Genomic DNA, 23,115 nt, shown 5'->3' with positions numbered 1-23,115 from the left:
TACAGAGAATTAGATTAGTTACGATGAATTATGTGAGATTATTAGACAAAATAAATGAATTTAAAATATAACAAATTAATTGATTTTTTTTTTGTGATGTGGAGATTATTTTTTAAAAGAAAATGATAATAAGATATTGATATTATTATCTCTTTAAAATTTTAAAGAGAGCAAAATGGATTTTAAAAGATGGAACAAAACCAGACATAATAAGTTTTCCGCTTTTCTATCGTCCTACAAACAGAAATGTATATGCAATCAACGAGGCAACACTTCGTTTTACTGTAGCTAGATATGCTAAAATGGTGACTCTAGTAAGCACTGTTATAATAACGTTCTTATGAACGCATTACGACACCTGAAAATCAAAGATGTTTGACGAGAAGTAATATAAAGACCGAAAAAAAACACGAAGATGTGTGAACACGGTTTACTAAACAACAAGATGGGGAGCGTAGACCGAAAAAAAACACGAAGATGTGTGAACACGGTTTACTAAACAACAAGATGGGGAGCGTGGAAGAGGGATGTTCAGAAACAAACTAATCTCCTAAACAATACCGAGTAGAAGTATCACAGCAGATTCGAATATCATTTGCAGCTTTGGTTGGATATTTACATGAAGACCAAGTATTACTCAACCTTTGGGGTCGACTCGAATTTGAATGTAGCAAAGAAATGCATGTGGATGTCAAGCCATGAAGTCATCTTGGTGTAAGTAAGGATCATAGTTTCCAGGAAGTTCCATCTTTCCTATCAAGCTGTCGATTCCTGTGTGAAGCAAATTTCATGCCAAAAAGTAAGTGCTTGAACAAAGTACACAAGTCAAAGGCGAGTAGCTATGATCTAAGAAATATCTGCTCAAAACATATATGATACACGTGCATGTATATGATACACGTGCACGCATGATAATGAACTTTTTTGCTCTGTTTTTTTTTTTCTAATCTCAAATGCCCTGCATCAGAAAGATAGTGCTTGGCCAAAATCTATTCTTAGATATACTTGGAAGAAATTACTTAAATTTTTTAGACCTAAAAACATAGGTTGGTAAGAGCCACCTAATGCGATCCACCGATAAAAGAATGGAACATAAAGATTGCTACGAGTTTACTTGTCAGATATGGCATTCTAAAACGTGGGAAACTGTTTCTCCTATTGCAGGAGCAGGCGAGCAGAAATGTAGAAAAGTACGTACTTGAATTCGGTAACATATTTCCATAAAAGCATGATTGCCCAAAACTACCACCAAGAGTCGAGCTACTTTCAGGTGGCAGCATCGTTTCAGATTTACTGACATGTGAATCCAGTGTATGAATTGCAGAAGTACCCTGAGAACTTTGAAAGCATAGATCCTCAGTCCTCGAACATAAAATGTGTGGAGGCTGGGATTCCTCTGGCTTCTTAGTCTTCTCATTGGGTGACTCAACCTCTGTCTCGACTTCCGAGTCAATGTTGTTTGCTGTTGGTGCAGCCTGTTGCTTCCTTTTTGAGCGAGCACGTCTATTTTGAAACCAATTATAGACATTTGTTTCCGAAATCTGCCCGTGTTGTGCCAACTCTGTGGTTATTTCTTTGATCTTCTGCTTGCTTGGAGTACCATTTCCTTGATCAAATAAGTGCTCTAGATACTGAAGCTGCATAGGTGTCGGTGTCCAACGTTGTCTGCCAGTGATTTTATGGGCTCCAGATGTTATCAAGGGGTCGCAATATGGGTTTCCATACCTCATTCCTGATGCAATAACACAAAATTCGTCAACATTAATAGTCCTTTGTCTGATCAACTGGTCAAGTGGATGTGCATCTCATCGCTTTTATTTACTCATTAGAAAATAAAGAATACTATGAAGCAACAGCTAGGCAGTAGATATAACGAGAACTCGACATTCTGCGGTGGTTGTTTCCTATGATCACAATTCACAGCTAAGTTTTACTGTAAAAAAAGTACCAACACATGTTACTATTTAGAGCCAGTGGAGTCAGGAATTTATCTTTGGAGGGCAAAAGTAAAACCTTAAAGATTTTATCAAATAAAGAGAGCTAAAGTACGTCGGAAAATTTCGATCTGGAATGGTTGGCGCCTGCTGGCTAGCATTGGCTCCACCATTTGGCCGATCAAAACTCCAACTATAGGAGTCAAATAAAAGTTTGAAGTAACATAAAAAGACCTCAAAAAATCTCTAAATTGTACTAAATAACTAAATTATCAGTGCTAATAATTACTAGCCCCATATAGTGATGAATTTACATTTAACTAGGCAACTATTATGCACCAATTTTGAAGTTATCCAACAAGTTTTATAATATGCAGAGAACTGTATAAACAGAGAGCATCAATGAAATAAGAAAAATAGCAAGAAAAAAAGAGTGAAAAGGTAACACCAACACTTAAATTCCAGAAGATTGAAACTATTACAAACAAGCACAGTACGAAATCAGAAGCACAGGCATTACCTACTAGCCTGTATATTTCAAAAGAAAATCGACAAGAACTCATCTATTGATGCAACAAAGTGACAAACAAATCCAACCTAATTATAATTCCGGATCAGTTAATTAACTAATCTTTTGTTTTCTTTTCCAACAAATTAAGTTAAAAGCAAGTTAAAAGCCCACAATATGCGCCTGACTCAACGCTTGTCTATGCTACATCCGTCCCAAGACACAAGATAAGGCGCAGTCGTTCAATGAAAACAGTCCACCAAACCAATCCAAGTGCTCAATGCCACTTCTCAACTAGCTTTCAATGTAGAGATTAAATCGACAAGATGACAAACATTCGTTATCCCTTATAAACTAATAATATTTGTTTTATGTTATTTGATAAATTGTGTTATTTATGATGTCAATTTCTCTTGATTTTAGCATATCATTTCAGGCCATTTCACTTGGATGAAACGCAAGCCTCGAGGCCTATGTTCTTCGATATCTAATAGCCATAGACCGATAAGACGCAACGAACATCACATTCAAATGATAAATTTAACAATCAGGCAAGAGATCAACTGTACAAATTCAGTTCGATACCTGCAAGATCGTTCTGGGAAGTGAGGGATTTGTGCAATTCAACGAGCTGTTCGCAAATCGTGGCGTAAACTGCAATCTGCTTGCGTAGGTCTTCCATTTGCTCATCAGTCATGACCTTCACAAACATCCCCCCGCCTCCGCCGTTGAAATCCTCGCCCTGTTGCGGCGGCGGCGGTTTGTCCCACTCCATTGTTCAAATATTCACAATGTTGTGTGTGGGAATTCGGCAAAGAAAAAGACAGGAGAAGTGGGTCAGAAAAGGGGTAACGAGAAAGTAAAGCAAAATGGTCGAAGATTATACTATAAAGACAGACAGTCATGTGTGCTGTCCGCAATTAGCGCCGATATTCTCTTTCTTTTCGTGTGGGCGTATGGGTTTGTCCAAATACTAGATAAATTAATATGTCAAAAATGTACGTGATACGGTTTTATAGATCATATTTTGTGAGACAAATTTCTTATTTAGGTCATTCATGAAAAAATATTATTTTTTATGCCAAGAGTATTATTTTTTATTGTGAATATCGGTAGAATTGACTCGTCTCACAGATAAAGATTCGTGAGACCGTATATTACTCTTAGAAAAAAGTTAAAACAAGAACCTAACAAACCATTAAACCTTGAAACCATAACTAACCATTTGTTTATAGTCTCGATTTTACTTTGGCTGCAAATGGAACCGATTTAAACTAAAATATGTTCTGTACTAAATTTTAACGAGCAAGAGAAAAATAGCATAATAATATGTGAGAATCGAACTAATAAAAATATTTATTTAACAAGACTATTAAAAATACGAAAATTATTATTTTTTTATAGAAATAAATAAATAATAAGTGTTAAATTTGATTTAAATAAATTAAGCAGTTTAATTGTATAAATTTAGTTGTGTTTGTATATTACAAAAGCTTAAAATTTAACATTCGCATAGCTCATTTCCAGTTTCTTATTTTTTAGGAATTAAAACCATAACAAAGTCCACGGTTGCAATTCCCATTTTGGAACCAAAAACAAAAATTAGTTTCACATTTTGTTTTCGATTGACGCTGTCACGAAAACCATGGTCGAATCCATATCAACTGAAGGATGTTAGATCGACGAAACCGATCAACGAGATTTGTACTTCAAACCTGCATTTTGCATACTACTTTTCCCGTTCATGGCAACAAGATTTTGGCACGAGACAGAGAGTAAATGAAGTTATCTAAAATAGGACATTTTGCGCCAAAAAAAAAAAAAAAACACAAGACAAATCACCAATGTACACAGCCTCTCCTATCCATACAATGCTAAACATGCATACTCTATCTTATGCAAGTCCCCTTTGTCAAACTACTCACACACAATTACCCCTCATTATTAGAAACAGTTTCTTGCGAAAATCCCTTATCAGCGCAAGATTTCTTCGTCGATCCTACTTATGTTCCACCATTATCCAATCTTATCTCCTAACAATCCAATCTGTATGGAATGAAGATAACTAGGGAACCGGTACCAATTCAATTTTTTCATGAAGTCATTGGTCAATATCCTCGACCATTTCTTGGATCTGTTCTTTCATGATCTGAGATTCAATATCTCGACCAATAGAGTTTATATCATCATCGATCAAATGGGACCATGTACTCAACTTCCAATCTCGGGTTAGCAGACTATCAAGAGCATAATATGATTTATCGGATGGCGGGTTCACGTACAGCCGGATAAATTCCCAAACGTGAAACAGAAGCTTTTTTCCTAATGGAGGCTTATGTACATAACCAAAAGCCTTTTCTATATATGTCGACTGGTTTAAGGGTGGCCTTAGTATGTTTGGAAGTACTTCATTTAACAAGTCAAGAATCATATTGTGATTTAGTTTTCCTCCATGATATTTTGAACAAATATCATCAACCTTAGTTGTTGTTCTGTAAGAATCTTCAACTTCTTCAAAGACATGATTGCTAATAGGCTTACCCAGTGGGTCCCATTTCAACAAAGAACGATTGTACGAACCATCATACAAACCTGCCACAACGAGCAACTCTTTGATGTAGGCTTCATCTTGATTCTCTATGTCCACTTCTACTTCACTTGGCTGCTGTTCATTTATATCCTCCTCTGGATCAGTATATTCAAGTTGGTTTAGTTTCTTCCGCCACTCTGAATTATCAGAAACCAAAACAAAAAACAAAAAACAAAAAACAACAGCTGAAGCGCTTTGTAAAATATAACAGGAAAAAAATGCAATATGTGGATGGATCGTATGTCACAGTATCGAAGAATGCATCTCACAATCTAGTTGTGTTGCTTGCTTCAATTTCCTACTATAAAACAAATTCAACTTATCAGTGAGACTAAACTGAAGTTAAGAAGACTACGGGGAATCAAGAGAATTAGATTTTTTCATTATCATAATTTCATAACCTGCAAAGCATTTTAGTTATAGTTATTTGTCTCTGAATATCATTCCAATATTGGCTACCGACTTTAATCTCCGGACTTACTTGGAATGCCAATTTATTTTCTCAATTTCATACAATAGACAAAGGTAAAGATATCCAGAAAATCAGTCGAAAACCGAAAGCTCGTGTTAAATATGAGAAGAAACAGTTTGATATCCATAAACTGACCATTCAAATTTGAGTTATTTCCCTGAATACGCAAGACATATCACCATCTTCCAGTTTATGTACACATGAGAATGATGATGGGAAACAAGTGGCGTGAGATCAAAATGTAGAAAGGTTTTGAAATCCGACAAAATAAAATCATGGGCTCAATTCAAAATGATGAAAATTTGAGCATTACAATTTACAACCCACCATTCCCTCGTGGAATCTACGTTCTTGAACAAGAACTGACCGTTTCAATAATAATATTACGTAGATTGATCAAAACTGAAATGTGTTCATAAATAAATGGAACAAATAAATCACAAAACTTTCTACATCAAATAATCATTCTAGAAAACTTTAAATCATTTGAAGCCATTTCAACTCTTGCAGTGATTACCAAAGGAAATTCTCCGATATGAGAGATTTCTTTGGTCAAATGCAACATGGCGTTGCCAATAAAACTAATTAACTGAATGGATCTCTGCGATAAGAATTAAAGGGTAGATGAAAGATCACAAAGAAGACCAAAGAATGAATCTGCACGCCACTCCTAAATATCTGACCATTCACATTGCTCTTTATTCAACCACTTACAATAAAAAATAAACACTTCAAACAGATAACTGTCGAGCTAAAATCCAAGCACCAAAAACCGTAATGAGCAAACATTAAAAGTGAAAAACAATGATAACTAGAGAACCGAGCACCCCGAAGATCCCGAATAACATGATTAAAGAACCGAAACTTTGTTATCAAGAGAACCGGACCATCATAAATGCATTCGAAACTTTGCACAAAGAAGCTCTGATCCAGGCCAATCAAACCTTGCATAATCTAGCAAGTTCCCATGATTCCGGACTTTCCAGAAACAGCTCGAGTATCTCAGTATTGCGAGAAAGCCAAATCTTTCAATCAAATTTCCGGGAAAAACTAAATGGGATGGATAGTAGGACTATAAAAATACGAGTTTTAAGAGGTCGAACGTTGTTGACATAAGAATGACAATGTCAAGGAAAGAAGAGAAGAATATTGCTTTAAGCATGACACCCCATTGCTGAAAATCACAGCACCAGAAATCCACAAACCAAAAAGCAACTCAAAATTCGTCTCTCTCTCTCTCTGTTTCTTTCAATTCGTTATTATGAATGAATGAAGGGAATGATGATGACGATCGTGACGCGAAGATGCAGATGGGGTGAGAACAGAGTGCAAAATGGAGCAATGGACCATGGAATAGTCACCTTCAATTAGCTTTCGCAAATCGAAAATGAGGAGTACAAGCAATTTCGTTGATCGTGATTGGCTCGGTGCAGGATGAGTGATGTATCTGATTCCATCCCAATAATAATGTAAGGATCATTCTCTGAACCGGCGTGGGGAGACAACGGGCCGCAGTCTTTTTCACGTACCTAAATGACGATTTTGCCCTCCTCCGAACTCCATGGTTATGAATGACTGTGGTTGGTTTTGGGTAGAATTCCACATTTTCTCTCAATTTTCATTTATTATATTCATTTTTACTTTTATCATGTATTTAATTTCATCTACGTCGTTTTACTCATAGGAAAATTAAATACTAATACTCTATCTAAATATATTGTTACCGCATATAATCATATTTTCTCGAATGTTAATTATTTCGAGAAAACTATAGATATTTATTAAATTGTTGAAATAATAAAAAAATTTAAATATAAAAATTAATAAATTAAACATTATAAAATAAATAAAAAAATATTATAAACAATTTATCGTAACATCATTATTCTACCAAAATAACATCAAGTTTATACTAATAATTTTCTGCATGTCAGCCAACTAATATCATTCAATAAAAGCATAATATAACTAACATCGTAATCGAAAAATTATATATATATATTAATATAGATTAATTTAATCAGATATTCGGGACGGATATTAGTAGGATTTTTTTATGATCCGCCTATATCCTTAAACTCGATAATACACATATTTTATTATTCATTTATTTGATCGGAAAAAAATCCACTTCATACCATTTTCAATTCGAGTCAATAATCGGATTTCAGTCGAGTTAGGAGGAAACTGCATCCTTATTAGTAACGCTTATTTGCATAACTTTAAAATTGGATCGAACCGGTGGTTGTTTGTTTAAACCCGTGAATTAATTACTAAAAAGTGAAAACCCACCGATTTATTATTATAAATTTTTGAAATATCAACAAATATAATAATACTATAGTCTCTATCACTTACAAAATAATAATAATAATAAATAAATAAATAAATACATTAGTTTTCACAATATTTTTATTCCTTGGGTTCGAGCATTCCAAACTCACAAAGAATTCAGGAAATATTGTGTGAGGCTTGTCGCTAAGTTCTCTAATTATTCACTATAAATTATAGCGATTTATCCATTGAGAATTAATAAAACACATATAATTGTTTTTATATTGTTTTGGTTGAATGCATTATTATTTTTGAGAATTTTTATATATTTTTGTCGTTGCGATCTCTTACTCATTCCGTCTGATATATATATTTATTTATTTTTTCATACAGAATTAAAAAAATAATTGGAAAAACAAATATAAATACAACTTTCTATTTATCTCTATTTAATTCATTGAAAAAAATAGTTGTACATTTTTCAAGACTTGGTCAATAGGCTTGTATTAACAAAATCAAGAAAAATACAACTAAACTTATAAAATAGACATATATTTGAGACAAATCGAAAAATTCATAGTCCAACACTTTATTCCTTCACAAAATACCCCTCCCTTTATTTAAATATAATTTCTAATGTCCACACATTTTTCATTTCTTTTCAAGATGAAAATTTAAAACACACATTGTCTTATTGAACATATGTAAACGTTGATGTTGTTGAATTTTTACATGATCTATATCAACAATTATGATTATGTTTTTAGATACTAAAATATTTAATTTTGTATCTGACTAGAATTGATCTGGTTAATTGTTTAACAACATTACGTTCATCACACAGATGAAATATTAGTTTATATAATATCAGTTTTACAACTGACACATAATAATGGTTCAGATCTGATTAAAATCTATTCAATTTTAAATTTTAATATTTTATGTATTGATATTGATGGTTGAACTATTTTAGTTAACTGAAACATGGTTCGTTCGATCCTGAGTGTGGGGGCAATGCCCACACCCCATATGAATGGTTGGGATTCCACTTCATGGAAAAAAAAATTAAAAAAAAAAATTGGGCCAGAAAAAATTCCGGCCCTTGAATGTATACCTGCAGACAGTGCCTGCAGTGGTAGGATGGAATAATCCCTAAAACATCGACTATTAGTCCAATAATTAAAACATTTGTGTACGTGTAATATGGAAGATGGATCCGCTCGCTTGCGAGGTGCAGACTATTCTTTATTTATTTTGCCTTTTTTTTTTTATTTTTCCAAAAAAAACTAAACAAGTGCTTACTTTAACTAAAGTTTAAGATTGACTTTTTCAAAATTAATACAACATTCCCTCAAAAAAGTGATAATTATATATTTTTTATTTCAAAATATCTTTATTGTATTAAAATATCCAATGAAAAAAGGGCTCATAAATTATATAAACTATATTAATGACTGTTAAAAATAATATTTTAAATAGATTGTCAATCAATATTTAATTGATAATTCAATAGTTCATGTGTACTTAGTGTATGATTTAAAATCTTTATGCTTTTTAAAGTTGACATCTTTTAGTCTTTAAGCGACATATGATTATTGCACCTTTTCTTAGTAATTGCATCTATGATTAATGTGAATCGAATATATGATTTTGATTTTTGATGTCGATTGTATGATCAAATACTTGTCATTTTATCAAAATTTATTGATGATTTAATGATACAACTCAAACTTGATAATTTGATAACTTTACCCAGCAAAAACAGCTATTGTAATTCAAAACAAAAGAGAGTGAATTTCATACAACACTGCAGAAGGGTTATTTATTTTTGGACAAGTGGATTTGATTCGGTCGGTGGTATTGGTTGAAGATTTGGTAATCAAGAGACGAGAATCACTCTCACACCCCGACAAAAACAAAGGCCGTGTGTCTTGCGATTTATGGGAACAAACGTTGTCAACTTACACGTGTACACATTCAAACAAAAAATGGAGCAAATAAATAATAAAAAAATACCCACCGGCCAAGTCACCTGCCCCACGGCCCCACTCCCGATTAACTGCAAGCAAATCCAACCGTTACGATATTTATATTCAATTCCTGTGATTCTTTCTTTGGTGTCATTCGTTTATTTATTTCATCGGTGTGTCCGCAAACCAACCCATTGGCGATTCTATCCAAGAAACATCACCTTGCTTTCCTTCTACTTCACTGAATACTGTATAGCTTTTTTTTATTATCATTATTATGATTATTTTCTTGGGTTTGTCTATTTTTAGTAACACTTTACTGATCTGAAGGAGAGACGGACCCTTTTAACGTCCATGGCCACTTTCGTCAAGAAACTTGTTGAAAAGGCTTCTTTGAAGAAGGTAATGTGTGTTATCCATGTTTCTGCCTAAATCTCTATCTTTTTCTCCGAACCCGTCTTTGTATTAGTCCAGAATCTTGTTGCTTTGTGGGTGTACAGTATGCTGTTCTTGGTTTGTAATTTCGTGCCTTTTGGAGTACTTTGTTTAGAGAGTGTGTGTGTGTGTGTTTTTTTTTTTTTCATTATTTTGTCCGTCAAAATCCTTCTTTTTCTTGTGATCGAAGTTGGGAAAAGCATAGAGGCATACATGTTAAATTGTTAGGACATTGTGGATTTGTAATTACCCTTTTTCAAGTGTTACAATTTCGGTTGAGCGGTTGACATCTATATATTGTTTTTCTTTTGAAAATAGTGATTTCATCCCGGGAATTTTTTACTCTAAGATCATCTGTATGTTTGAATTTTTTTCCGGCTATTTGGATTTACAATTTTTATGTTTGATGATTGTGCTAATTGCAGTTTATGACAATTAGCCTGGAAAATTCGCATGTATTTTTGGCAATGAGGAGAATATAATGTAATATTTTAAAAGTGGCTACACTGAAATCAGAAAAAAATTAGCATGGAAATGGTAGAAAGCAGTAACACTGGATTTTGTTGGGCGTTGTTGCAACAGCAGTTTCTCTTTTATTTAAAAAATACTATTTTTAGACAAAAGAATAAAGAAATAAATCAAGTATGGAAAAAGTTGAGGATAAATATTGTATGAATCCATATAATGCAGTTAAGTTTATGAGAAATGACGAATTTGGAAAATATGCTAAATTTGGAAGATGTTAAGAAATATATTGTTCACATTTTTTCTGTAAGTAGAGATTTTAGGATAGCACCAAAAAGAAAGAATTTTAATGTTAGTTAAAGATCTATCCTAAAATTGCTTCTTATTCATTAATTGTTTGGGAAAATAGACAATAGGGAATGAATTTTCCAAAACGATGTTTTACAACCTTTTTCATCACTTTCCCTATTTTTTGACAAAAGAAGATTTTTTTTTTCAGTTTGATTGAGTCTAAGAATCGATACTTATATGGCTCGAATGTGATTTTATCAGTATTAACCAAGCGAAGAAAACAAGAGGTAACAAAAGATTATTGCTTAGTTAAGGGATAAAGTGCATTTTATCCTACTTTAGAAATAGAACAGTCCAAAGTTTCATTTGGAATGTTAGTTGTGAGTTGGATATTTTAATAGGGAAACATATATTTCTGATGGTTTGTAATCAAGCATGTATTCAAATGATAAAAACCATTGAGAATCAAATGTCTTGATTAGTTTTTGGAGTGCGGCACACATAGTTTACATGCGTAGAGGATGAAGTCCTGAAACTTGTAACTTTGTACCTTTCATCATTCAAAAAAATGTCTTCACCCAACTTAGAATTTATCCTAATAAAAAACATATGCATTACGTTGGCTTCAGAGCTGACAAAAAATGTATAGGCCTAAATTCTGAAATTACTGAATTGTGTTGATAATCTTTTACGCGAGAATACGTATACAATTTCGTTGGGGTGTTGGCCGAGTTATAAACAACTCAACATGTTTTGAACAGAATACAGGTTTAAATAATAGTAGTGAATGGCTTCAATCAGCATCTCAAGGTCAACATCCGGGCAAATATTTTATACAGTTTTGGAGATCGTAATTTAAATTTGGATTCAAAAGAAGATGATTATTTTAGACAATGTTGGCCAAACATAATAAAATGAGAATATATAAAAGAATTATGAAGAGTTATGTAACTTATCCTACAAAGAAAAGCAGCCTATAAAGGCACGTAGGAAATTTCAATTTAAATTTTTTGAGTGAAGTTTTAAAAAATATTCTCAGACTTGTCGAAAGATTTAATGAGATATTCATCAAATAATTTGGTTATTTATTTTTATTGCTCTAAACTTAGTACATTGTCTTTGCAGCCTGGAGGGCTTTCAGATACTTTGAAACCTGATGATGTAGACCCCCGCTTGGTTTTCCATTATGGGGTTCCACCCGGATCTTTGTTGCTGAAGTATAACTCGATTCGACAAATCCTTGCTATTGCAACTAAGTGAGTTTCTGTTTCAGATTTTGGTCTAAATAATATTGCTATTTCTTCTTTAGAGTTTATTCAATATTTCTTACCAAATACTAGAATGTCTTTGTGTTATTCATGCACCGATACCATGTTTATGGAAGTTATTCATAACTCTGTTTCGCATAATCATTCACTGGTTGTCAAGTTTTTCTTCATAATAAATGAAGGAATTGTTATGGTGGTTTCTATGACCCCTAGTATCCTTTCTCATCAAGTAATTTCTCATCACCTTACACGATGAAATTGAATGCGGAAAGTCTTCAAAATTTTGATATACTTTGTAAGAAGGTTTTGTCAACTCTACAAGGTTTAACTTTTACGTAGATAATAATCTTACCCACCCTTCTCTCAGAGATGGACGAATCAAATTGTATGGCAAAGGTGGATCACAAGCTCTGCTGGAATCACCAGAAATAGTACCGAGCAAGATTTTGCTGGTAAACTACTCACATATCTTCCTCCGACTTATGTGATGTGTATGCTTATAAGAAAGATTTAGTGCTTCAGCTCCATGTACTGGGAATGAGGCATCCTAAAAATTTCCCACTTTTCAATGTTGGTTACTGATGTCAAGTAAAAATATTTGTTGACAGTTTATGGAGAACCAAGGTGTCCTTGTGAATGTAAATGTCAATAACCATATCGAGGCAAGTTAGTCGACTTACCACTATATTTATTTGATTGTAAAATATCTCTTGATCAACATATGTGGCTTGAGGTAATTTATTTCTTATATCTAATATTTTAAAAGAATCATTATAGGTATGGGATATAGATACCAAGTGCTTGTCCACTGTCCATCGGTATGAAAAGGAAATCACCTCAATTCGTGCCATAGAGCATTCACCTTACCTGTAATGTCATCAAACACGGTCAGGATTCAGTTTACACATATATCAAGTTCTATTTTTTTATATACATTTCTTGTTTTCTGTAGGTATGTTGGAGATTCTGCTGGTTATATATCAGTTCTGAGGGTCGATCAAGAGCAACGGCACATTGAACAAATGATATACCATATCCCTCTTTCAGCTTCTCGTGGTAGGATTGAATCCCGTTGAGCCCTCTATGAATTTTTATCTCTTGAAATTGAACAGCACATATTTTTCTCCCATTTATTTAATAAATACTTTGTCTGACGCAGTCATTTCTTTTACTATGTGTACTGTTTTCTGAACATTTTGCATGTTACCTGATGATCAATCCATATACAGGCAAAAACAATGAAGTTGAAAGTGAGATTGCTGTAAAATATATACTGCCCCAACCTACAGCAGAAACTAAAAGGTAATCTCCCACCACATAAATAATCTCGCTTAATTTTCATGCTTCTCTTTTATAAAAATGCTTAATGACCGTTAAGCTAAAATAAGTTGAATTTGTTTCGTGTGGCTTAATCTCTATGAAAGGAGTATAGATCTTGTTGCATGATTTCAATAATCAATACGATTTTCTTTCATATCATTTCAGGGTACTTATTATCCATTGTGATGGAGTTATTACATTATGGGCAATTCAAGAAAGTACAGTCGTTTTTACTAGTGTCAGTACCACATTGCAATCTCTATATCAAGAAACAAAGAAGGTAACGGCAGCTTGTTGGGTATCCACGGCTGGAACTAAAGTCGCTGTTGGTTACAGCAATGGAGATATACTCCTGTGGAGTGTTCCATGTCCATCTGATTCTAAGACCGAACAAGTATCAATAAATGAAACAAATGGTGGTCAAATAACACCTGTTTGTAAGCTGAATCTTGGATATAAAGTGGACAAAATTCCAATATCGAAGTTAAAATGGATTGATGTAGATGGAAAATCAAGTCGACTATATGTTTTAGGATTGTCCGAAAATTTTTCTACCAACTTACAGGTATCATATTGCCCTTAACACACTGTTTATGTTCTTAGAAATCGAACGATCAAATTTTTTTAGAATTGTCTTAATTTTTACCTCATGTTATTTTTTTAAAATCGTCTTAATTTTTACCTCATGTTACTACTGGAAAATAAAGAACTTGATAACGTATTCAGCCTATACTTTCTCTAGCAATACTGAGATAGAGAGGCCATGTTTTCTGGTTATATAAAATAAAATATTTTAAATATCTAAAATTCCAGGTGTTAGCTATAATCAATTTACAAAAGTATCACAGACCAGATTCCATAGAGAAAGGACTTTACTGCATGGATTTACTTTTTACTTTTCTAATTTGCATAAGAATGTCATGTTACAGGTAGTTCTACTAAATGAACACACTGAATCTCGCACAATTAAACTGACGCTTAGTCCCCCCGAGTCTCTAGTTGACTTGGAGATTATTACAAGCTCCTTCGAACATAAAAGACACGATTCTCTTCTTTTGCTGGGGAAGTCAAGTCATATCTACTACTATGATGATTGTTTGATTGAAAGGTACCTGGTACAGTGCCAAAACAAATCATCACCTTCACTTCCGAAGGAGCAAATGATAAAGTTACCTTATGGAGATTCAAGCATCACTGTATCAAAATTTATGACATGTATTCCATCCATGCCGTATTCGTCAGATGAGGTATGTGCATAGGCCTTGGCAAATATGATAATAATGTTGATATGAGAAAAATCATAGTCTCAATATTTGTTGATATATTATATTTGTGCTGCAGGAATTCAATATTGTGGCAAAAAACAGTTTGCCACTTTTTCCATTTGAAAGAAGGCTAAAAGACGGAAGTAATCCAAATTCAATGGCTTTTAGTCCACTTACCAGGGATAAAAACCTGTTTATAACTGGGCATGATAATGGAACAATTAACTTCTGGGATGCTTCTTGCCCTCTTTTCATTCAAGTAGCATCTATAACTCAACAGGTAATGAAGAAGTTTTGAGACAACTTAGGTATTTGTAATTTAGCTTCATCTCTTGTTTCTTTTGATAAATCCATCGATCGATTCCAGTTCTCTTACTGTTGAAACATGTAGATCATGTATATGGATAAATGAAAATGAGTATTTTCTTCCTGGAAGCAATCCTGTTTTATTTTGATTTGATTGTGCAGAGTGATGATAATTTTTCTGTGAGTGGCTGCGCATTGACAGCATTGCACTTTGACTTCGAGTCTCATACTCTTGTATCTGGAGATAAAAGTGGAATGGTAATACAGTCCTGTCAATAAACTTGTAAAAAGCAGTTTGTGCTCCATGTTATGATCTACAGTGTACTAACATTTAACGCTAATCTTTCATTCAGGTTCGCATATACGTATTCAAATCTGAAACATTTGCTCCACAGAGCTCTTTTGTATCTTTTCAAGGTACTAAATTTGCCCTCTAATTTGCATCAAATTACATTACCAGTCTCTGTAGATATTAATTGAGCAAATACAGTTGTGATGTTGGATTCTGGTCTATCAATATCATGTTCCGAGAACAAAAGCTTTGATGCTTCATTTGGATTTTTGAAAGATTTATGATGGTTACCAGGAATTTCAAAGAAAGGAAGCAACCACATTATTAACAGAATCAAACTTGTCAAGGTTAATGGTGCCGTACTATCCATAAACATGACAAAAAATCTAAAACAACTTGCTGTTGGGACAGACCAAGGATATGTAAGATTTCCTGTTCTCTTTTGTCTAAATTCCCTGTTCAATTCAGTCAGTTTTTTAATTATTGTGGAGTCAAACATCCTACAAGAAAGATTCTTAATTTATTTCTGTATTATAACTACAGGTTTCGTTGGTTGATGTGGAAGGGCCTACCATCTTGTATCAAAGACTCATTGCCAGTGAATTTTCAAAGGGGATCATTTCAACACATTTTGAGACCTGCAGCTTCCATGGTTTTGAAAAAAATATTTTGCTTGTGGCAACAAAAGATTCATCAGTTTTGGCACTCGAGTGTGACTCGGGGAACACAGTAAGCTCCAGTTCGGTTCGTCCAAAGAAACCATCTAGAGCTTTATATACACGGATTTTGGGTGAGTATCGTTTCTTTTTAGATTTTCTTTTTCTTGCGATTTGGAAGATGGTGCTTGTGTCTCATGGCTTGTACCATGAAATATCTAAAATGTAAGCGTCCATACTTCTTGACAGATGTACAAGGAATATCGGATAACATCAATTCCAACAACACCATGACAAAGCAATCATTGGTATTGCTTTGTTCTGAAAAAGCGGTTTATGTATATTCCTTATCGCATGTAGTCCAGGTATGAGCTCTACTATCATGTATAGGTTACTGTAACTTTGCAGAAAAAACCAATTGATTTTTTCCATTCCATTTTTATGATATCGTGTCAGGGTGTCAGGAAAGTACTCTATAAAAAGAAGTTCAATTCCTCTTGTTTCTGGGCATCAACTTTTGGATCTTCTGATGATGGACTTTTTCTTCTTTTCACCAGTGGAAAATTTGAGATTAGGTGATGATTCCTTACATGCTAGTACCTATTTGATTATCTAAACTGGAAGCATCGGTAGTTTGAGTTGGGGGCGAGCATGAAAATGCATATTTTTTCATCTAGAAAATATGCGTCACTCTCCCAGAATTTACCTTGTTGTTTGTCACCATCTTATCACTGTTGATTTAAAATTTCAGGTCGCTGCCTGAATTGTCTCTTGCAAAGGAAAGTTCAGTTAGAGGCTTCTCATTTTCAACTTTGAAGTCACCCTCAACATCGAACATTATAGTTTCATCATCCCAGGATGGTGAACTCATTATTGTAAGTTTCCATTTTTCACTTTTCTGCCAAGATATCTCACAAGGTCTGTTAGCTGATAAGCTTTATATTCTCCTTGTATAATCAGGTCAATGGCAATCAAGAACTACTTTTTGTGTCAACTTTGCTACACAAGGAGGCTTACAGGTAATAAGATCTATCAAAAAAGACTTACATGCGATTTTGGGTATAGAAATATTTAGGATGGTTTTTTAAGAATTAAAAAAAAAACAGCTTTATGTTTGGGCAGGACAGTAGAGAAGGGTTTGTTTTTAGTCTGCGAAGCAGATACCATAGAATCCACATTTTTGGCTTTTGGTTTTCAGATTTTAAATATCTTTTGGAAAAAAATATTCCAACTAAACACCATTTTTTCAGAAAAATGTTTTTTCTGGGTCTAATTTTTCTTGCTGACTTCTTCAAACTTTGCCCACAAACAATTAAACTAATCACTATTTTTTTTTTTATGCTATGCAATTGGGCAAAACAGAGCGAGTTTATGCTTATTTTTACGTGTGTTTTGCATGCTATTGTTGCCTACTCCATCCATCCAAGGCTTCTGGACTCCGTCACCCAAGTTTTTAACAAAGACCTTGTCCATGCCCAAGGGTGCATCAGTATCTCTTCGGCTCCCCTCAAGGAAAAGAAAAAGGTGTTAATGAGCTCGTCTAAAAGATGTGTGGTGTGTAGATATTTTTTGGAAATTTTTTTCTGACTGATTTGGATTGATAGGGTATATTTGGATCATTGGTGAAAGACAATAATACTACAAAATCAAAGACAGGGCTTGAGGTGGAAAGCCATGATTCTAGAAGAAGTATTGAAGAACTATCAACCATATTTTCAAAAGCTAACTTCGCAATTCAAAATGAAAATGAGGCAAAGGTTACTATGAGTGAGGAAGACGTGGAGCTGGATATAGGTATTTTTGTGACAAATTTTAAACATCTTTTTGTATATGTCTTATTTTTTAAGAAACTTAAAGAAAATCCAATCAAAAAAGTGAAAATCGCCATAATAAGTGAGCAAGAACAAGTGAACTAAAAAAATGAAAAAGAAACGGGCATAATCTGGAACATGTATTTATTTTTTGTTTTTTTACTTTCTAAATTATTTTTCGAGTGTTCTTCCGGTTGCCAATTATCAATTCTTGTTTTTTTTCAAGATGATATCGACATTGAGGACGTGAAAGAGAAACCAAAAGGATATCCAGTTATTGCCGGATTGAATAAACAAAATATTACAAACAAATTTTGGGCAATAAAAGGTAAGTCCAGAATAGCTTATTACAAATGAAAAATTACCATCACATGCACTATTTTTTTTTCCTTTTGCAGGTAAGTTGAAATATGCGAAGGTTAAGAATGAGAAAGTACCGGTGCATGAGCTACAAGACGAGAAGACCGGTGCTATTGATCAAATAAAGAAAAAATATGGCTATTCTTCTTCTGGTGTGAGTACATAAATCCATGAGCCCAAGACAAATATAATTAATCCTCGTGAGGCTTAAATTTAACTTGATGACATGCTGCACTGATCAAATTACACCTGAACGGTTTTTTCCCCCCACTAAGTCCCTCTGAAAAATTATTATTTCATTTAGTTGCAAAAATTTGAAGAGTGAAACTTGGCCATATGTCTGATAAAGTTATTTGTGTGTTTGTATGAAGGAGTCGAGCGTTGCAAATATTGCTAGGTCCAAGCTCGGCGAAAATATGAGGAAATTGCAGGTATGACACCCCCCTCTTTACAGGCTTGGAGTTTCTTCTTGTGTAGCTATGATTAGTTGTCGAACCAAATTTGATAAAACCGAGTCGTCTCTATGGTTGTTGGCTTCCCAAACCAAGTCATGAAAGTTAAGTTTCATTCTGAATCATTTGTCTTGCATTCTTGAATTAAACTAAAACATAAAACGATTTGTTCTGGACAGGGACTCAACATTAAAACTACAGAGATGCACGATACTGCGCAATCATTTTATTCAATGGCCAGAGATGTGTTGCGGTTCGCTGAAAACGAGAAAAACGAGAAGGGAGGTTCCTGAGCCTCTCAAATCCTTGATATTCTCGAACTTTGGTAGTTTTAGTTGCAGAAACTTTGTATACAAACGGTTGTTTTCTGGTATTGGTATGCATGTGCATGCGAGTGCGCGTGAGTGTGCATGTGCAAGTGTAAATATGTTGTGTTTCGTGCTACGTTCAATCGTATATAATTTATAAGTTACACGATTTCGAGATTTCGTGTCTTGTATGAATGCATCTACTCGGTCATAACAAATAGCCTAAATTAGCTAGAAAATCCTAGAGATGTATCCAAACTGTATTCATAAACATAGTAGTCAATATTATAATATAGTTCAATATCCTTAACAGTCAACAATCCAACTTCTGCATTTACGTTAAAAATCGGAAATATGAGATTTCCACTTCAATAATATTTTTGGAATGTCTGCTACGACTAGATACAACTCTTAACAATGCTCGGGGAGAAAAATCAAAAAAGGAATACTTAAGTAATCACAAATATATACTGTTGAATTTCGACTAGCAGATTGGACATTTGGACTGGATGTGGCTTGAAATTTCGATTTCACTCCATTCTCCCTAGATTCTTGCATTAAAATGAAGAAGAGAGAGGGGAACTCGGTTGATATAATTAGCTTACATAAAAATGGAGGAAAAATTATTAAATGGTTTCCATAATCCTCATGCCAAAGTTTCATTTATTGGATTCTTGATGTGGTACCTTGACCCCATCTCTTAGCACTGAATAGTATTAATGGTTCGCACTTTATGTTTAGATAAAGTTTTCTCACGTTATGCCGTTGAATTTTTTTAAAAAATATTTTTTAAATATAGGAAACGAGAGTAAATGAAGAGTGTAGATGACCATTTCTATTCAAATTGGATAAAATGATCATTCTCATTATTTCAATGTCATATTAATTACAATTACAAAAAATTAGATGAGAATTCTTTCTACCGAATATGCTATTGTGTAGTTTGGTAATTTCAAGGGCATTTATGTAATTACAGCTCGAGCACCAATTGAATTATTTTTATCCGGTTTTCTAGCCTGCCCTATTATTTCATAATAATAATAAAATAATTTAGCTAGGGTTTCCTCGTCTTCTCCTCGCATCGGTCTCCACTTCTGTTGCGTTTGGGGCTTCGTACTCTGTGTACGACGTCGTTTTAAGATTCTCCTAGGCTGCGCAGACATGTACGGACAAAGAGGGTAAGTTAAACGAGCCTTGTTTGCTTTTACTGTCGTTGTTCCGGATCATTTCGAGTTGATAAATGCTTATTTTATTGGTTTTTTGGAAATCGGAGTTTGGTTATTTGATTTTTCGTTTTTAAGCCTTTTTGGCGTGTTTTTTTTTTTTAAATATATGTTAATTGGAAGGGATATCGATTTCTTGAATATGGGGAATTTTCAGAATTTTCCTTTTATTTTGTCTTCTTTGTGTTTGATTTGCGAAAACATCTCGGCTTAAGCCATGATCGATTCAGGGAGATGCTTATGTGAACTGATTATTTAGCCTGTCATAGAAATTAGGCTTATCTAGTGTACAAAATTACTCAGTGTGAATCTGTTCCTAGGGAATGGTATTAGAAGTAGTCAGGTTTGCCTGTCTTGTTCTAGGGACCTCAAGTAGGGTTGTCAATTCTGTAATCACAATTTTGCATTGTGGTAATAATTTAAAATTTTGTCATCCATATGTACCTTCTATCCATTTATACGAATTATGTTTATTTTAAAAGAAATCGGAAATTGTTGGGTGTAAATTTCTTTTTCTGATTGAATCATGGAATATTTACCATTTTTCCTACTATTTGCCTTCTATTTCGTCGTTCTTTGTGGAATTGAGTGAACTAATTAGGATATTTTGTATTGGTTGTCATTTTGTCAAAAGCTTTGGCAGATGATCTCAACCCCCTTGGTATTGTGAGCTCATTATCTAGAATTTAAGCTATCTCCATATCCAGTGGCTCTCAATTCAGCAACCTAAAAATTATTTAGTTTAGTTGCTTAATGTTGATAAGAAACGAGGTCTGCTTATTGTTTCGGACTTTAGCTTGCTTCAAAGTAATAAACAAATTTCTTGTCTCAATAATGATAGTATGTTTGCCTTGGGACTTCTTGTAAACTGGAAATGACATATCTTCCAAGAAAAAATCTTTTATGTATTTGTTCATTATTTCAATATTTATTTGTTGGTAATAAGGGATTCAACTATGGCAAATTCTTACCGATGTATTTACATGCTTGTTACGCTTATCTGAAATTCTGAAGTCATTAAAACCTCTTTAGAATAGCGATCCTAGATTGACTGCAGAAAACTGATGAGTGAAGCACCAAGTTATGCAGCTGTTACTCTTGATAAAGCATGAGTAATCATTTATTTCTGGATGTTTTTTGTATGTATGTACCGCTTTGGCCTTCATTAAAATGATGTGTGATTTAATCTGTCATTGAGTCCATGAGATATGGTTAAAATGCTTCAGATATAATTAGTAAAACTAGATTATAGGAGAAAAAATGGGTTGGGATTGGCTTTATTAACAAGGTTGAGCGGGGGGGATTTTCCCTTCCTTGGGTATGAATAATTGAAGGGCAATGTTTGGGAGCGGGGGGGTTTCAGACGGGTACGAGATCGGATCAAAGAGACCAAGAATGATGGAATCAAATCCCTACTTCGCAGTGAGAAGCAGTTCAGACAGCCATCAAAGGTATGGCTATGGCAGCAGATTCCAGCCGGCTCCTTTTCCAGTTGTTCGTTTAAGGGGTCTTCCCTTCAATTGCACAGATGTCGACATTTTCAAGTTCTTTGCTGGAATGGACATTGTGGACGTCTTCTTGGTGAATAAGGATGGTAGATTCTCTGGAGAAGCGTTCGTGGTCTTTGCTGGGAATATGCAGGCTGAACTTGCTCTTCAGAGAGATCGACAGAACATGGGAAGAAGATACGTGGAAGTCTTTCGGTGCAAAAAGCAGGAATATTACAATGCCATAGCCGCTGAGGTGAGTGAAGGAGCTTATGGTGGGGTAGATAAACGTGGATCCTCACCTCCAGCTCGACGGAAGAGATCTCCAGATAAAGATAACATGGAATACACGGAGATCTTGAAGATGCGTGGTCTCCCTTACTCCGTAAAAAAATTAGAAATCGTGGACTTTTTCGAAGAGTTCAATGTCGCCGAAGATAAGATTCAGATCGGGTGCCGCTCTGATGGGAAAGCTACTGGAGAAGCTTATGTTGAGTTTGCTTCTGCTGAAGAGGCTAAGAAAGCCATGTGCAAGGACAAGATGCTGATCGGATCTCGGTATGTGGAACTCTTTCCTTCAACACCAGACGATGCAAAACGATCTGCGTCAAGATCACGCTAGTGAACTGAAAGTGTTATTCCTACCAGTTGATGAAACAAGTTGGTTTGAAATGTTGGATCTTCTTCGTGTGATGCTATCTGGGTAAACATAATGTCATTCTGATTTGTTTATTTTTGTTTCCATTGCTGGAGGATTTGAGTTTGAGTTATGAACTTATACTTCGTCCTAGCTTCTGCTGTGTTAGATATTGCCCAAGTAAACCACGCATCATTTAATTCTTTTTTTAAAAAATTATCTTATTTTCTAAATAACAAGTAATAAACCTAACCATTTTTGTATTAATTAATGAAATCTTCACTTATAATTTCCTAAAGAAATATAACTTATAATATAAAATGATACAAAATATGTCCTCGATAATATAAAATCCAATGTATTCATGAATTATATAATTGAATTTTATATTATTTTGGATCAATAATTTAGTCTAGGTGATGACAAAAGTAAATTAATTTTGTGTGCATGATTTCTTTTATGTTTATGTTACCCAAATTAAATTCATTTTTAACGAACAATTTTTTTCTTTTATTTAAAATGGTTTTGTTTTGTTTTTTAATAAATTTTAATGTTTGTAATATCAATTTTATTATCGTTAGTTGTGTAATGTAAAAGATCATTTATGTCAAATAATAATAATTTCGAGCAACAATTCTGATGTTTTAACATAGTAAAAATTAATAAGTACTTAATAATTTATTTTTTCTAAATATTTTTTAATAACTTTAATTTAATTTAATATTATTTTATTTTATTTTGTATGTTTGATAATAATTTATGTTTTATTATTTTGGATTTATATACTTTGA

At 33.8% G+C, this 23,115-nt stretch overlaps 4 protein-coding genes across 9 annotated transcripts; 2 read left to right on the top strand and 2 right to left on the bottom strand.

Annotated features, from left to right (window-relative positions):
• Positions 1–277: 277 nt before the first annotated feature.
• Positions 278–3,413, bottom strand: LOC142526425 (WUSCHEL-related homeobox 8). 2 transcript variants are annotated; one of them, XM_075630938.1, is made up of 3 exons: positions 3,028–3,413; positions 1,331–1,732; positions 278–771 (listed from the first exon to the last, which is right to left on the bottom strand). In XM_075630938.1, the coding sequence occupies exons 1-3, from the start codon at positions 3,215–3,217 to the stop codon at positions 692–694; spliced, it is 672 nt and encodes a 223-aa protein (XP_075487053.1). In that variant the 5' UTR covers positions 3,218–3,413; the 3' UTR covers positions 278–691. The 2 variants fall into 2 exon arrangements, with proteins under 2 accessions (XP_075487053.1, XP_075486976.1); XM_075630861.1 differs by having other exon boundaries at positions 1,199–1,732; positions 3,028–3,411.
• An 892-nt stretch (positions 3,414–4,305) lies between these two features.
• LOC142516618 (uncharacterized) lies at positions 4,306–6,839 on the bottom strand. 2 transcript variants are annotated; one of them, XM_075619872.1, is made up of 2 exons: positions 6,392–6,839; positions 4,306–5,169 (listed from the first exon to the last, which is right to left on the bottom strand). In XM_075619872.1, exons 1-2 carry the CDS (start codon positions 6,453–6,455, stop codon positions 4,544–4,546), a joined length of 690 nt encoding a protein of 229 aa, XP_075475987.1. In that variant the 5' UTR covers positions 6,456–6,839; the 3' UTR covers positions 4,306–4,543. The 2 variants fall into 2 exon arrangements, with proteins under 2 accessions (XP_075475987.1, XP_075475988.1); XM_075619873.1 differs by having other exon boundaries at positions 6,449–6,839.
• Positions 6,840–9,906: 3,067 nt separating this feature from the next.
• Positions 9,907–19,154, top strand: LOC142526274 (uncharacterized). Of its 3 annotated transcripts, XM_075630742.1 has the most exons (25): positions 9,907–9,998; positions 10,079–10,150; positions 12,065–12,195; positions 12,575–12,659; positions 12,816–12,869; positions 12,985–13,076; positions 13,160–13,263; positions 13,437–13,509; positions 13,693–14,092; positions 14,457–14,774; positions 14,869–15,072; positions 15,261–15,356; positions 15,452–15,515; positions 15,685–15,812; positions 15,934–16,180; positions 16,296–16,411; positions 16,503–16,621; positions 16,798–16,921; positions 17,007–17,065; positions 17,474–17,570; positions 17,651–17,840; positions 18,084–18,185; positions 18,256–18,371; positions 18,589–18,648; positions 18,849–19,154. In XM_075630742.1, exons 2-25 carry the CDS (start codon positions 10,103–10,105, stop codon positions 18,960–18,962), a joined length of 3,141 nt encoding a protein of 1,046 aa, XP_075486857.1. In that variant the 5' UTR covers positions 9,907–9,998; positions 10,079–10,102; the 3' UTR covers positions 18,963–19,154. The 3 variants fall into 3 exon arrangements, with proteins under 3 accessions (XP_075486857.1, XP_075486703.1, XP_075486779.1); XM_075630588.1 differs by having other exon boundaries at positions 9,914–10,150; positions 13,160–13,260; XM_075630664.1 differs by lacking the exons at positions 9,907–9,998; positions 10,079–10,150; positions 12,065–12,195 and adding an exon at positions 12,266–12,419 and having other exon boundaries at positions 12,547–12,659.
• Positions 19,155–20,001: 847 nt separating this feature from the next.
• Positions 20,002–22,477, top strand: LOC142526130 (uncharacterized). Of its 2 annotated transcripts, none has more exons than XM_075630472.1 (2): positions 20,002–20,155; positions 21,624–22,477. In XM_075630472.1, the coding sequence occupies exon 2, from the start codon at positions 21,758–21,760 to the stop codon at positions 22,307–22,309; it is 552 nt and encodes a 183-aa protein (XP_075486587.1). In that variant the 5' UTR covers positions 20,002–20,155; positions 21,624–21,757; the 3' UTR covers positions 22,310–22,477. The 2 variants fall into 2 exon arrangements, with proteins under 2 accessions (XP_075486587.1, XP_075486531.1); XM_075630416.1 differs by having other exon boundaries at positions 21,535–22,477.
• Positions 22,478–23,115: the final 638 nt, after the last annotated feature.

Source organism: Primulina tabacum, chromosome 1, assembly GCF_025594145.1.
Source record: "Primulina tabacum isolate GXHZ01 chromosome 1, ASM2559414v2, whole genome shotgun sequence".
Lineage (NCBI taxonomy): Eukaryota > Viridiplantae > Streptophyta > Magnoliopsida > Lamiales > Gesneriaceae > Primulina > Primulina tabacum.
This window is presented reverse-complemented; position numbering and strand designations above follow the sequence as displayed.